This window comes from Geotrypetes seraphini, chromosome 1 (genome assembly GCF_902459505.1).
Source record: "Geotrypetes seraphini chromosome 1, aGeoSer1.1, whole genome shotgun sequence".
Taxonomy (NCBI): domain Eukaryota; kingdom Metazoa; phylum Chordata; class Amphibia; order Gymnophiona; family Dermophiidae; genus Geotrypetes; species Geotrypetes seraphini.
In genome coordinates, this window is record NC_047084.1 from 180,891,587 (window position 1) to 180,906,737 (window position 15,151).

The following is a 15,151-nucleotide window of genomic DNA, read 5'->3' on the forward strand; positions in this document are numbered from 1 at the left end:
CTGTCTCCGTGCCCTCCCCCAAGCCACTCGGTTTGCTGCCACCGCAATCGGGGAACAGCCCCCAAGCCACCGCCGTCCCAAGCTTTCCCTGCAGAAGTGTTGCGCTGACCAGCATTCCGCTCCCTGACGTCAATTCTGACGTAGGAGAGGAAGTTCCGGGCCAACAAGGCATTTCTCCTCATTCCATCCAGCCTGAGCCCCATCTCTCCTTGATCCAGCATTTCCCTTCTGTGTCTGTCAGAATTACCATTCCACCTATTTTCCAGCATCACCCTTCTTTGTGTCCATCTCACCTATATCCCTATCTCACCACTTTTTCAGAATCTTCATTTGTCTCTGTCCTTGTCTTTACCCCATATTCACCATTTGCCCTTTCAATGTCTTTATCTCCCCCCCCACACTTTTTCAGCATTACTTCTATGTCTCTTTTTCACCTCCTCTTCATGTCCCCTCTGTATCTCTATCCTTATTCAGTAGATCCTGCTTACCCTTTCTCTTCTTTGTGTCACTATCTCCATTTTCAGTTTTCCCCCCTTTTCCTTTGTTACTGCACCCGGTAGCCAGAATCTTTCCACCCTCCCTCCACTCCGGCCCAGCCCAGTATGAAAGATTTCCTTTTGTTTCCCTCCCCTCTCTCTTTCTCTCTCTCTTCTCCTCCCTCACCCACGAGTCCTGCATCTGGCCCTCTCCCTTCTACCTGCACCTGGCAACACCCCCCTGCTCCGCGGCTCTCTTCAGCAACTCGTCAGCAGCAGTGATCAAGACAAGCTGCCGACATCGAGGCCTTTCCTCTACGAGTCCCGCCTTTGTGGAAAAAGGAAGTTGAAACAAGCGGGACTCGCAGAGGGTAGGCCCCGACGTCAGAAGCTTGTGTCGATCGCTGCTGCTGAGTTGCCGAAGAGAGCCGCGGAGCAGGGGATGTGGCCGGAAGCAGGTAGAAGGGAGAGGGAGATAGGAAGGCTGTAGATCTCCGGAGCATGACACCGACCCCGGCCAGGATGATTTCTTTTTCAGGCACCTTACAAGTCCAGCGTCGCGGCGGGAAATAGCCATGCTGAGCAGTGAGCTCAGCACTACACAGATGAAAGCCTTGCTTGCTGATTGGTCCGGCGGCAGGCCGGGGCGGGGCCGCCGGACCAATCAGCAAGCAAGGCTTTCATCTGTGTATGTGCTGAGCTCACTGCTCAGCATGGCTATTTCCCGCCGCAACGCTGGACTTGTAAGGTGCATGCCTGCGTGACACACTACCGGAGCCGCTGCAAAGGTGGAAAAGAGCCGCATGCGGCTCTGGAGCCGCAGGTTGCCGACCCCCGGTCTAGACCAGTCAGTTTTTCCAATTGCTAAAACTCTTATTTTTTAATTTTTTTTTTTTTTTTGGGGGGAGGGGAATAGCCAAGCGATGTTAGTGCATCAATCACTTAGCTACTTTGCATGGGGTTTTAACTAATTTGCATGGCCAGATCGGAAAATGGGCAATCAAAGGGAAAAACATGCGTTGGGCCGTTTTGTGCATCGGGTCGATAAAAGCGATCATCTCTAAAGCTGTGAAAATAGGCTTTATTATAAAGTCAGAACCGGATAAAGAGTCTGCCACTTGGAACCGGGTAACTTGGCAACTCTGGAAATCCTTTTTAACAGAGAAACTCTCTCCCCCTCACAACTTCTACAAACATTAAGGTCCATAGGAGCAATTCAAACTTCTTGACAATTGGATACTCCAAAAGCCACCCAGACACTCCTAAAGAGCTTGGAAAATAAGCCCTCGCCAGACCCAGACAATCCCTCCAGGAGTTGCTGCTGTTTAAAAACGTCAATTCCATCTGTGCCACCTGATCCTCCTGGAATCACTACACCTTCCCAGCATGCCCCGTGGCACCCAACTATTAGTCGCCACTCTATGATCCCCAAGGGGAGTCTCCTCTGGCTTCTGGTTGTAGCAGCCGCAATTCTCGTTGATAACAGAGTGCTTGTTCCAGCCATAGCGATGGATGATGTTTCTGCAGTCACCTCAGCAGCCCTTTTAACAGGCTGCCTCTCACTGCCAGCCTCCTGGAGCACACAGACCCCAGAGGAGGGGAGGAGGATCAGCTGATCTCTCTTTTTTTTCTGGTGTGAGCTCCTACTGCCCCTATCTGCACTGCTCATTATCTGGAAACACACACACACAACCTACCGCTCACACACTAACAGCTTTACAGCCAGAGTGCAAGGAAAGGCTGCTCAGCTCTCAGTGAAATCGGCAAAAAACTGTTCTCTGTCTGTGAAACAGTGACTGAACAGTTAGTTACTGATAGTTGGAAATATTTTAGCCTCCATGCTGCGTCTCCGATGCTAGCCAATGATACTATGCATACCGTCATTTCATCGTCCCGATAGCAGTTTCTACCACAATACAACCCCAATTCTTCAGCAATTCCGCAAGGCTGTTGACAATTCCACCGAAGTTAGTATCAGCCACCGAATAGATGCCCGTGAGCTTCCATTTTCCGCCGCTTTAGGCTGGCGTTCAGATTCGGATCTTTGATTTTCTTTCTTTCTTTTTTTTTTTTTTTTTGGGTGGTCATTCTTAGCTTGAAAGCCACACAGCCGATGAGTCCTGCTAGGCAACTGCTAGGGAGCGCAGAAGCGGCTGCAGCTGCTACCGGGCAGGGATGAGAAGAGCTTAAGGGGGAGGGGGGGGGGGAAGCAGACAGTTTTCTCATTAGGATCGTGTCGGTCAGTCCCACGGGAGGCGAATGGCTGCCTATTCCCAGCAACGAGGTCACTGAGCCCAACCGAGCTGTGGGGATAGCAATAACCTCCGCGATCTGCTCTGCGGGGGCTTTGAATCCCTTCCAGCTCACTCTAAGCTGGAACTTTACAAGATGAGGCGATGTGCGGCGCAGAGGAGATAAAGTGGGTCGCGAGAGCACACGGGAGCAGTTGGCCACTCGGAAGCCCCCTCGCGCCTCCTTCTTCTGTCCCTCCTCTGCTCGGTTGTTTGTAGAGGAGAGCGGCGCTGGGAGGGATTTCTCTCCCCCTCCCCCCTCCCCGGCTTAGATCTCATCCACGTGTTTGACAAAAGCTAAGATCTCAGCTGAAAGGCAAGGAAGAGGGACAGCAACAGTTCGCCAGCCTCCTGTCAGTTTTTGCGAGCTTCAGTAGAGCTGGATTAAAGGGTTCGGGTTTTGGTTTTTTTTTGCCCCCACTGACCTGGATCCGACAGATAACAACAGTTCGGCTCTGATTTCAGCAGCTATGGCTCTTTTGATCCGTCTAAGAAAATAACATGGTAACATGAAGGAATTGCAGAGGCCATAAGAAAACGAAAGTGCTCTGTTCAGATGTAACTTTCACATGGAGGTAAGTGATTATTTTTCAATGCAATTTAGGGACGACGGTTATGTTACAGACATTTTGTTAAGTGGGGTTTTTTGTTTTTTTTTTAACACTCCTCGAATTTTAGTTTCTTTAAACTTCTAGACACAACTGTAGAGCCTTCTAGGATAAAATTTAGGGGTCCTTTTATCAAGCCGTGCTAGCGGGGTTAGCGCGTCAGACATTTCATCACATGCTAACCCCCGTGGCCGGCTATAAAACTAACGCCTGAGTTAGCGGCTAGCGTGGCAGACGGTTTAACACGCGTTAAACTCCTACCGCAGCTTGATAAAAGGACCCCTTAATTCTCTCAGTGGCGCTGATTGGAGAATGATAGTTCGAGGTTAGCTGCCTTCTGTATTTCATTGGATAAAATTAATCCTGTTGCAAATTCCCAATGGAATATACATTTGATCGATGATTGCGGAATCTGTTGTCTTAACACAGCCTGGCTGGGTTGTTTTTTTGTTTTTTTTCCCCCAGCAAAGCATTAGACGTTACATTGATTTTGCAATAACTCTGATGGTCTATGAGAAGATCATATTTACTTCTCTGTTCTGTATTAAGAGAAATCGATATGTTGAATGGGTTCCTTGGGAAAGCAGTTAGTCCCGAATGAATGAGGCGTTCCTTTTACAGTTTTGGGAAAGTTACCCTGTTCATTCATCCCACAGATTACCCACTGCTTAGAGGTTTCTGGCTGCTGAAGCTGACACGAAAGTTTCTAACTGATGCTAACTAGCGGGGCGAGATCGGAAGAGAGAGGGGAAAAATCTGCTTGATCTAAGGAAGGAATACTTTATTTTTGGCTATTTGTTTCTTACGACCAACACATTTATATACAACACTTGCCATGAAGAGGAGACAGAAGAGATTTCTTCAGATGACTTTGTTGTTTACGGTGGCATTGATTTTCCTTCCCAACATTGGTTTGTGGTCTTTGTATAAGGATAAACACCTGATGAAGTCGACGGAACCCGGAGAGCAGGTAAGTGAATGGAAATAAGGATAATTAAAAAAAAAAAAAAGGCTGTAGAAAGGGCTATCTAGTGCCGTCACTCTATAAGTTTACTTAATAATTACTGGAAGTTAATTTATTTTTTTGATCTCCTATATTGTGGGCTAAATAAGAGTTAATGTTACCTATTTTTTTGTTTTGTTACTTGGATTTATTTGATCTGTATCAAGTGTAAATGTAATTCATGCTTGTAAAATTGAAAATCTTATAAATACATTTTCTTTTTAAAAAAGGCAAGAAAAGCCGCTTTTATCCCTTGGCTGATGACTGTAGCCTTTCGTCTGATGCAGTGTTCTGCCTGGGGTTGTCACTTTCAGCTTCAGAATTTCAATAGCTGAAAGTAAATAGGCGGCTTGTCACAATGTGTACATTATCCTGCTAAGCAGAAGGGAAACAAAAGAGGGCATAGCAAAGAAACTGTTGATACCGACCCCTTATCTGCTTGTTCAGTCCCACAGACCTGGTTAAAGCAAACATAGTTAAAAGAAGATGGGCTTTTTATCAGTAGAGCTGTCTCATTTTTCACCCTGTTCTCCTCTCACTCGCTAATGATGCTGTCAGCGCACGTGCTGTTGATACCAAAATGTGCTGATTCACACGTGGGAATATATACTGTATACCTTTAAGTTATACTGTGATGCTATGCGCTTGTTCAATGGGAGATCTTTTCCGTACCGGAACTTGAACTGCTGTGTTGTAAGCAGGGGTACTAGCTTTTCCTGTACTGCTAATGTGCAGGTGTGAAAAGTGCAACAGAAGCCGGAGACCCTACTCTCAATAAGAGATGCATTAATCTGGCTTGTCATATTTTCCGGAGAACAAATGAGAGTTTTAGATCTAGACACCTTTCCCAACTTAGTTGGTTTTGAACGGATCGTTTGTTTTGTTTTGTAGAGTGGAGTAAATGCACAGCTGTTTGTTTACTTATTCGGAACTGCATAATGTCAAAATATAGTTTTGTGTTTGTTGAAATGATTAAACCAGTCTAGATCAGTGGTTCCCAACCCTGTCCTGGAGGATCACCAGACCAATAGGGTTTTCAGGCTAGCCCTAATGAATATGCATGAGAGAGATTTGCATATAATGGAAGTGACAGGCATGCAAATCTCCGCCATGCATATTCATTAGGGCTAGCCTGAAAACCCGATTGGCCTCCTGGTTCTCCAGGACTGGATTGGGAAACACTGGTCTAGATGAAAGAATACTATCGTAATAGGGCTGTGCTAAAGTTAACCAGATAACATATCCAGTTAAGTTTTAGGATGTTCATAACATAGTAAATGATAGCAGATAAAGAATAACTTAAACAGGGCATAGGAAGGTATGTGCTCTGTGCCATTAAGTATAGTTAACAGCGGGATCTGGACAGGCCCGGTTGTCCCCTTCTTCCCTTCCCCCCCACAACACTACCCTTTTCCCACCAAGCATATACACCACACAATTATTGGGGATAATAGCAGCAGCTCAGTTTATTAACAACAGTAACAACTGTCAAAACAAACCATAACAAACAGTTTCCCGAACTACAAGCATGAACCATAACAGTTTGGCTCCTGGCCCTACCTTGCTAGCAAGGGCCTGAGGGATGGCATGTCCCTCCATGCCCCTTTAACCTGGGTCACCCGACCCATGGGCACGGCACCCTGCCCGCTCCCCACTTATCATCCGATGAGCCCCAGCAACCAGTAACTCAGGATAACCGCCATAAGGCCTGTAACCTTACAGGCTTCCTCCCCAATAAACATGAGCTGCAACTAGAGACCCAAGGCCCCGAGGTGAGACTCACAACATGTGGCAAAATCATCCTTAAGCAAGTTCCACCCCAATGCCGACAAATGCACCCGATCCAGAGCATACAGACCAGCACAAAGCACGTCCACCCTTCGCCAGCAGGGTGTTCCATCTCGCTCAGAGAATGAGGCACAATGTACAATCGAACGACGCATAATGCACCAAGCACAGGTCCCGTGGAATGCCATCATTCACAGACCTAACCACCGGCCGGGAGAGATTATGAATCAGGCGGTATTTTCCAGGCTCCTTGAGAATCACCGCTAAGGGGGGAGACCATCATGACTGTGAAAGAGCACGCATGGAATGGCTCCGTGATGCGGCCCAAACTGATCTCCCCTTCCAACTTAGCACGAACCACCTCTCTCAGGTGTCGAACCAACAGCACGTTCTGCATCCTGCCCTCATGTGGCTCTTCCTGAAAAGGTATAGTGAAACCCTCCCCGAAACCCCGTGCCAGCATCGCTGCGGCCTTGGCGTCGCCATATTATCGCAGCCATGGAAGGAGATCTTCCACCTAAATAGCCATGGGCACCCCCTGCTCAGTCACTCTATTTACTAGTCCCTGCAGGGCCCCTTGCTCCTTTCTTGGGGCATTTAAGGGTCATATGAGGTTGACCACAACTGGGAGCAAATGTGTCAAAATTTACAATCTGGGAAGGGGCATCCCACCTTGTTAAATTTCCAACAAACATCTGACCCCCCCCTACCCCACCTCTAGCGCTCGGCCAAAAGGACCACCTAGCTTCCCCAGTCTGTGGCTGACACCATTCCCTGGTTTGAAGGCCATGTGGATGAGCCTCAGGTTGATGTACTGCATACCCCACGACATAAACACATTTTCCTCCATCTTATCGCGGAAGGCCTAGTCGTAATTGAGCCATGACCACCTGCCAAATCTCTGATACGTGTCCAAAACTGAATCCGCTTAAAATAACAGCAAACCATAATTCTGTGGGTGAGTCCTACCTCACATGCTCATGAGCCACAAAAAGTACCTAATATAGTTCACAACATTCCTCACAACCGACAATGACTTTGACGCCCCACCGTCTTTCTTATCCTTATTTTTGCCCTTCCTACGCGTCTGACCCTCCAACAGTCAGAAAATGTCTAGGCAGGTCCATTTCTGAATCTTATGCCTCAGCCCCCGAGGAACCTTCTCCCACGACTCCATCAATGCTGCCAATGCTGGTGCTTCCTGTAACGCTGCTCCTCCGCTTTTTGCCAATGTCCCTACCCCCGCTGCATGTGCAACCAAAGAAACAGTGGACAAGCTAGTTGAAGAAGAGACAGACGAAGATGAAGAAGACAAGGATGACGATGAAACATGCCCACATCTACCTTTACCCTTCCCTTTCTTCCTCACCCTCTTTGCCCCACCAGCAGCCCAAGTGCCATATTACCAATAGATGATCCTCCTGGAATTCCAGCATATTGCTCAGTGGTGCCATCCTCAGCAGCCATCATTGCTGACAATGTTCCCAGCACTTCGTCAGCAGCAGCACCATCAGTGCTCTGCTGAGCCGGCATACCTACTGTGCCTCCAGAAGGTCCACTGAGCTCCGCTCCATCACACTCTTGCCGCCTCGCTGATGCTGTTACCGCATCTGTGGATGCTTCGGGATCCTGTGGAGAAAAGCTAGCAACAGGAGCAGCAACCAGGAATTCTTGCCCCCGGGAACCTCTTGGCACTGCCCTCCACCTGCAACCCCTCCCTCTCCTATGTTCTGCCCCAGGTGCCAACCCACTCCCATAACATTGCCCCAGGGAAGAACTGAGCCCCAGCAGCTGTATGGAGGAGTTCCCATCATCCAGGGAGGAACCCCCCACATGGGACCCTACGGGCCTGTGTCTCAAGGTCCCACAGGCCTGTCCTGTGCAACCTGGATTGCTTCTCTTGCGGCCTCCCCCTGCCCTTGCCAGCGTGCCTCCCACCTGGCTCAGGCACTCCTTCCGATGACATCTCTCACCGAACAGTCCCTACTTCCAGCTGCCCCACCCCCCCATCTGGCCAGCACCGGATACAAAGTACTGGCTCACCCCTCTCTCCTCCCTGAGCTGCAGCCTACAGATAAATGGGAACTCTCCTTGCCTGCCATGCCTCTACCCTGCTGCGCCAGGATTGGCGCTGAAGGTCCTGCACCTCCTGCCACCGATCCTGTACTCTCCAATGCACCTAGGCCCACCCCGGTCACCACGATAGCTGATAACTGCAGTTTTTGAATGGTACGCCAGCCTTCCGCTCTCAGCCCGTGGACCCATGCCTACCTGAGCCTCACCATCTTTCTCACCAAATGAATCGCTGGCCAACAAAGAAATCTCTGCCTGCTCTTCATCTGACACGGAACCAGCTGGTTCCCCCTCCACCATCGTTTCACCAACCAGATTCACGGGAAACTAGTTCAGAGGAAAAATCCACCTTAGAGGCCCCAGGAAGACGCCAGGCCCTCTGAGGTCCTGGCTTCATCCCCTCGCCCAGTCCCTTTGCTCTGTGCCTCTGCATCAATGGCAGGGCTAATTGCTGGCAGGAAAATCCTGACAACCAAAGGCCCTTCGCTTTGTGACTCTCCCCCTCCCTGTTTTCCCCACTTGTCTCGTGACTTATCGAGAAGGGCTCTCAGACTGTCCTATTTGATAAGACATCGGGTTTATAGGCAAGCAGTCTTGTTAAATGTTGTGTGGGTATTTTAATTGCTTATTGTGTATGCATATTTTGTAATCCTCCTTGGATAAAGGTGGGCTTGAAATGACAATAAACCAGTTTTAGTTCCCCATTTCGAGAAACTGCCAACACTTTCATTAATTAATTAAAGTCATTGATTTGTTTCACATTTATACTTATAGGGCTCCTTTTACTAAGCTGCGTTAGGGCTTTAATTTTTTTTAATTTTAATGTATTTGTGATTTTATTGTCTTTGTAAAACGCTTTGTAATCTGAAAAGCGTTTAATCAAATATCATAATAAACTTGAAACTTGAAACTTGAAACTTTAACGCGCGGAATAGCGCACGCGCGCTAGACCTTAACACCAACATTGAGCTGGCGTTAGTTTTTATGCGTAGCGTGCGGTAATTTCCTGCTTTTGCTAAAAACGTTACCGCACCTTAGTAAAAGGAGCCCGTAAAGCTCAGTGGTACATTTTTGTTTTGTTTTCCAGTTGAAGTCCATTTCTGTTTCAGCAAGGTTGTTTGTTTTTGCAGAATTTATCCCTGTGCATTTTCTCCAGCACAGAGTGAGATGATTTTAGTTTATAAGTTTGCCACAGTGTACTTTTTCATTCTGTGTTTTCATATTTCTATCTATACCACGTGTATACTGAAAATAATACAATGCAACTAAATGGAAATTTTTTTTTAAAAATTAGATTTAGAATGACATTGCGTCATAGTCTATTGTTTTAAAGTTCACAGAGTTGAAAGGTGAACCTAGATGTCTCTATTTTATGAATTGCAAGTTCCATCATTGTTATTAATCTTTATTATATTTGCAGGGTTTTAGATAAAGAAGGCAGTTTACGAGGGGCTGCTGAAAAGTTCTCAGCCCAAACAATAAAGTTGAGCCAGTCTCCATTGAGGCCTAGTATACACAGTCCAGCAATATTCCACTTTTTTTTTGTTCTGTATTTTTCGATAGAGAAAAAAAAAAAAGTGGAAATCACTGGACTAAGGGCTCCTTTTACTAAGCTGTGGTAGCGTTTTTAGCGTGTGCTGAAGATTAGCTCTATGAGAGTCTGAATCTTGAACTTATGAAAAAGATTAATTGGTATCACCTATATTGGTAGCCTTCTTGTTATTGTTTTCAGAATAAAATGCAAAGATAAAAATTAAAATGAGAAAGACTTTGTCATTATGTCTCATCAATATATCAGCCTCCCGTGGCAGGCCATAGTGGCCGAAACATATACATGTTGAATCTTAATCAATAAAAATAAAGGGATTGAGCATCATAGGTCACCTTTACTGTTTTTCTTGCTTTTCAATTAACAGCACCAATTAAATCATGAATAATAAACGCTGGCTTTTACAAAGCTGTGGTAGAGGTTTCTACTGCAGGCCGGTGAGGTAAATACTCTGAAGCTCATAGAATTCAAGTTTTAAGTTTCAATTTTATTTAAAATTTGCTATCACACTTATCAAGCTTCTAAGTGGCGTACAAAGGTAAAAATAGATAAAATATGGGTAAATATACATACTGATCCCAATAACAGACATACTTTATTATACAATAGGTTAGGGGTAGAAATACAATAATAGATAGGATAGAGAAAGGTAAATGTTAAATACAATAGGGGGAAAGATTTCATCTGTGTAGTAACTCGAACGCATCTTTAAATAAGATGGTTTTTAAATTCGATTTGAATCGATCCAGTGAAGACTCCTCCTGAAGATGTGTTAGCAGAGTTCCATAATTGGGGGGCAGTTATAAAGAAAATCAATGTATGGGTGGTATATATTATTTGGCGTAGTGAAGGTATAACTAAGAGGTGTTGATTGTTTGATCTGATTGTTGATTGAGTATTCTGGATGAATTATACGGGATGAGTAGTCTATCGATAAATTCTGGAGTGTGAAAAATTCTGGTTTTGAATGTTAGAAGTAAAATTTTATGTTATTCTATGCGAGATTGTTAACCAATGTGCATTAATCAAAAGCGGTGTCACGTGGTCAAATTTTTTGACCTTAGACGTTTGATCGCAGTATTTTGAATTATATGTAATCGTCTAAGTTCTTTTTAAAATTATTCCCTTATATAAAGCGTTGCAATAATCTAGAGATTATTGCAGCGTTGCACTAGTCTAGAGATGACTAGTGAATGTATTATGGTGTTTAAAGATTACATTTCCAAAAGGTTTGTTAGAGAGCGAACCATATGTAATCTGTGAAAGCATTTTTGTGCTACAGAACTAATTTGTTGGTGCTAAGTCAGTTTGTTGTCAAATGTAACGCTCGCAGTAGAAATTTCTACCACAGCTTTCTAAAAGGGGTCTAAGGTAGGCTCCTAGATCGGCTAGGCACCTAACTCTAGACACCTATAGACTGGGCCTTACTGCCTACAAAATAGGTGGCAGTAGGGGCTCATGTACTAATGACTACACACTAATGAGAAAACTGGCCAATTTAACCCTGCAGAAAAAATGGTTTTAGCAGGCATGGGATGACCCATGTAAGGATGGGCTACGTCCGCTTTTTACCACAGTTTTATAGGCACGCTGACAAACAGAATGCCCCCTCATGGATGCATATCCCAAATAAAGACCCCAAGTTTCCAAGCACCATTATATTCAATTTCCTAGTTATTCATTTGAGATACAACAGAACTATTACTATCGGAAAGGGAGGGTGGAATAGAGAAATGTTTAATCCTACATGACTCGAATGAGGCAGAAATAACAATCGACTGAATAGATTAAAATAAATGCAATGTATAAATTACATTACCAATCATTCCAGTTAGATCCTGCATAGACTATGACAGTTTAATAATTTAAAAAAAAAAACAACATCCTAGATGAATGCTTTAAATACTAATCTCACTGGGTTCAAGGTTCAAAGGTTAGAAATGTGTAAAACATGAACATCTATGACTTCCATAAACTGTAGTTCAAACTGATTAAAGACCCTGATTGTCATATATCATCGCTGTCATATATCCGACCCTGAGATTCAGCAGCCTTGCTAAGAACCTTCAGTCCACAGTAGCACATATGCAGAATATTTTCAATATTATGAGATAATTGGACCATTTTGTGCTATAATTCTGGTTTTCTCATGCTGTTACATAAATCAAAGTCCACATATAAAGTGACAGAAATAATCTCCCCTTGTAACCATGCTTCAAGCAGAAATTTTCTGTATCACTTGTTTCATTAAACATACTCCTTGATTGATCAATGGGACTCAGCTTGAATAGTTTACCCAACTATTTCTGCACTGCTATCATTGCTTAGTCTGCCACAAGTTTTATCTAGTCTGATGTATAGCCACTGGAATGATAAATGGTAATAATGATTCAAAGTACCCTCATTAATTCAGTCTGAGTATCTCTTATTTAAAATGCACTTTGATGTTTAAAGTGTTCAAAGTTTTACGGAGCCTTCAAAAAACTGCCAGAAAGTTTCAAAATACAAGTCAGCGAAGAAAAATGCAATGCTTGGGCCTTACATAAAAACTAAGGGTGCTTTTACAAAGGTGCTGTAAAAAAAAAAAAAAAAAAAAAAATGGCCTTCGTGTGCCTTTACATAAGTGTTTCTTGTGCTAAGGTCATTCTTACTGTGGCCATATTTTTTGTATTAATGGCCATAAGTTAATGTTGCCGTTAGTACTTGCTAAACAAAGAAAAACAGCAAGGACAATCACATCAAGAGTCCGTTATTAACAAAACCTTACACAGGCTGTGTTTTGGCATAAAGCACCTACATCAGGGTTCTAATTAAAATAATAAAGGGATGATTCTATAAAGGGGACCTAACTTACCCCCCCCCCTTTTACAAAATCGTAAAAATGATTTTTAGCGCAAGTAGGCAAGCCGAATGCTCTGCGCTGCTCCCAACACTCATAGGAATTCTATGATTGCTGGGAGCAATGCAGAGCATTTAACGTGCCAACCTGTGCTAAAAAAAAAAACCCACTTTCACGGTTTTGTAAAAGGGGGAGGGGGTTAATTGGCAAAATACCCTTAAAAGGTTCAATAATTGCCCCCCAAAATTAATTGGGCGATAGGCACCTATCTGATTCTATAAAAGATAAGCGCCTATTGCGTGGCGCTTAGTGATGCATTTGGCTTTTATCTGCAAATCATGTTTCTATGTTTCTGTAAATGTCGTCCAAGTATGATTCACATGTGGCCAGCACCCTACTGTGATAATACCAATTTCTGCATGCAACTTTTAATTAATTTCAATTAGTGTCGATTATGAGGTATTAATTGCCAATTATCAGCGCCAATTAGGATTGATGATTAAGCTGCTTGCAACGATTTGCATGCACAATATAAGGCATCATATACAGAATTGGGGAGTAACTGCTTAGCACTCTTTATTAACTGAGCCCCTAAGAGAGTCATCAAACTAATTAACACAAAAGTGTGAATCAAACTTCATATTAACATTAAAATAATAATTTCTGATTTTCTAAGCAATGAAACTGAGAAAAGTATTTACGAAAAGTTCTCAGCCCAACCAATAAAGTTGAGGTAGTCTCCATCGAGGGCTATATATTTAGGGCTCCTTTTACTAAGCTACGCTAGTGGTTTTAGCGTGCGCTACAATGCCGCGCGTGCTAGACCAGTGATTCCCAACCCTGTCCTGGAGGACCAGCAGGCCAATCGGGTTTTCAGGCTAGCCCTAATGAATTTGCATGAGAGAGATTTCTGAATCTGGCCGAATAGTGGCCGAAACACATACGTGTCGAGTCTTAATCAATAAAAATAAAGGAACTGAGCATCACAGGCCATCTTTACTGCCTTTTTTGTCAATCTACCTTGGGAAGGTAGCATCTCCTGCTTTGATGGAGTTAATTGAAAAGCATGTTTCGTGTTTATTAAAATTTGATATACATTACATTAGTGATTTCTATTCCGCCATTACCTTGTGGTTCAAGGCGGATTACATCCAAACTAAAAACAAGAATTATATTCCAAATTTGAAGTAATAGAATAAGCGATGAGATAAAAACTTTTAAAGTTACCAGCAGGAAGTAGAAGTCTTTAAGAGATAAGAATAGGGTGAATTATGGGGTTTTAGATAATGTTTGGTAAATAGAAGAATATTAGAGAGTACTAAGGGTATAGAGAGTGCTGGATGTTGGGTTGGGATTGGTTGTGCTGGATATACCGCTTTATCAGAAATCAAAGCGGTTGTACACAGTTAATAATTAAAAAGTAAGTAACCAAAGGAGGGAGCGACTAAACAACATAAAAAAATGAAATACAGCATACCACTAACATCTATTACAGACTGGAACAAGAGGAACCACAATATTTGAAGAAAAAAGAACAAAAAAAGGTAAAAACAAAAGGTGGGTAAAAAGAAAGCTTAGCCGAAAAGCCGAACTTCTGCAAAATTAAAACATCCTTAAAAGGACGATTATGCATCAAACGCATCTTTAAAGAGAAAAGTTTTTAAACTGGATTTAAACTTATCAAGGACTGGGATGTCTCTTAAGTGCTAGGAAGTTCTTTTTTATCCAGAGGTTGTGATAGGCCAGAGCACAGTACAGGGGTTCAAGGAAGGTTTAGATAGGTTCCTAAAGTATAAAGGGATTGAGGGGTACAGATAGAAGCAGAGGTAGGTTATAAGAATGGTCAAACCACTTCACAGGTCATGGACCTGATGGGCCACTGCGGGAGCGGACCGCTGGGCAGGATGGACCTCTGGTCTGACCCAGTGGAGGCAACTTCTTATGTTCTTATGATTTGGGGCAGCATTCCAAAGCGAGGGGGTCGTTACTAAAAAGATGCTGTTCCTCTTAGCACCATTAAAAAAAACAACCCCAAAATAAAAAATGATTAGCTGATAGGCATCTACCAAAAAGTAGGCATGGCTAGGGATGGATTCTAGGTCTGTGAGTATAATGTAACTGTGGAAACTATCTCTAAAGGGGTCCTAGAAGTCAGTATATACATTTCAGGAATACATGTTTCCAATCAGAAGATGACCCAGAACTGCAGCTAACTGGATTTCCAAGTAGAGAAAGATAGGTACAACTGGTTTGAAATGAATGCTGGTTAATAGGTAAGAGTTAGTGAAGGCTCTGGCTATGTACTTCAGTGCCTAGCCCTGCATATTAGCTTTGCAGATATATATGTTTCCAGTCAACAGCAGACCCAGAATTGCAGAACTGAATCATTTTCAGATGTCCAGTGGAAAAAGTACTTGGTGCTTTTGACTACAATAGTTACTAAAAATAGTAGGGCCTGTAAAATGTTAACCTGGCACTCTTATTGTTCTCAGGTAACACTGTGTATTACGACAACTCTGCCCTC

At 43.8% G+C, this 15,151-nt stretch overlaps 1 protein-coding gene across 1 annotated transcript in view; it reads left to right on the forward strand.

The window, feature by feature from the left end:
• Nucleotides 1-3,164: 3,164 nt before the first annotated feature.
• GALNTL6 (polypeptide N-acetylgalactosaminyltransferase like 6) overlaps nucleotides 3,165-15,151 on the forward strand; it is a 1,396,075-nt gene continuing 1,384,088 nt past the window's right edge. The window contains exons 1-2 of the mRNA XM_033942486.1: nucleotides 3,165-3,342; nucleotides 4,032-4,345. Coding sequence (XP_033798377.1) covers nucleotides 4,211-4,345 — 135 coding nt within the window. The 5' untranslated portion in view covers nucleotides 3,165-3,342; nucleotides 4,032-4,210. The remainder of the gene's footprint in view (nucleotides 3,343-4,031; nucleotides 4,346-15,151) is intronic.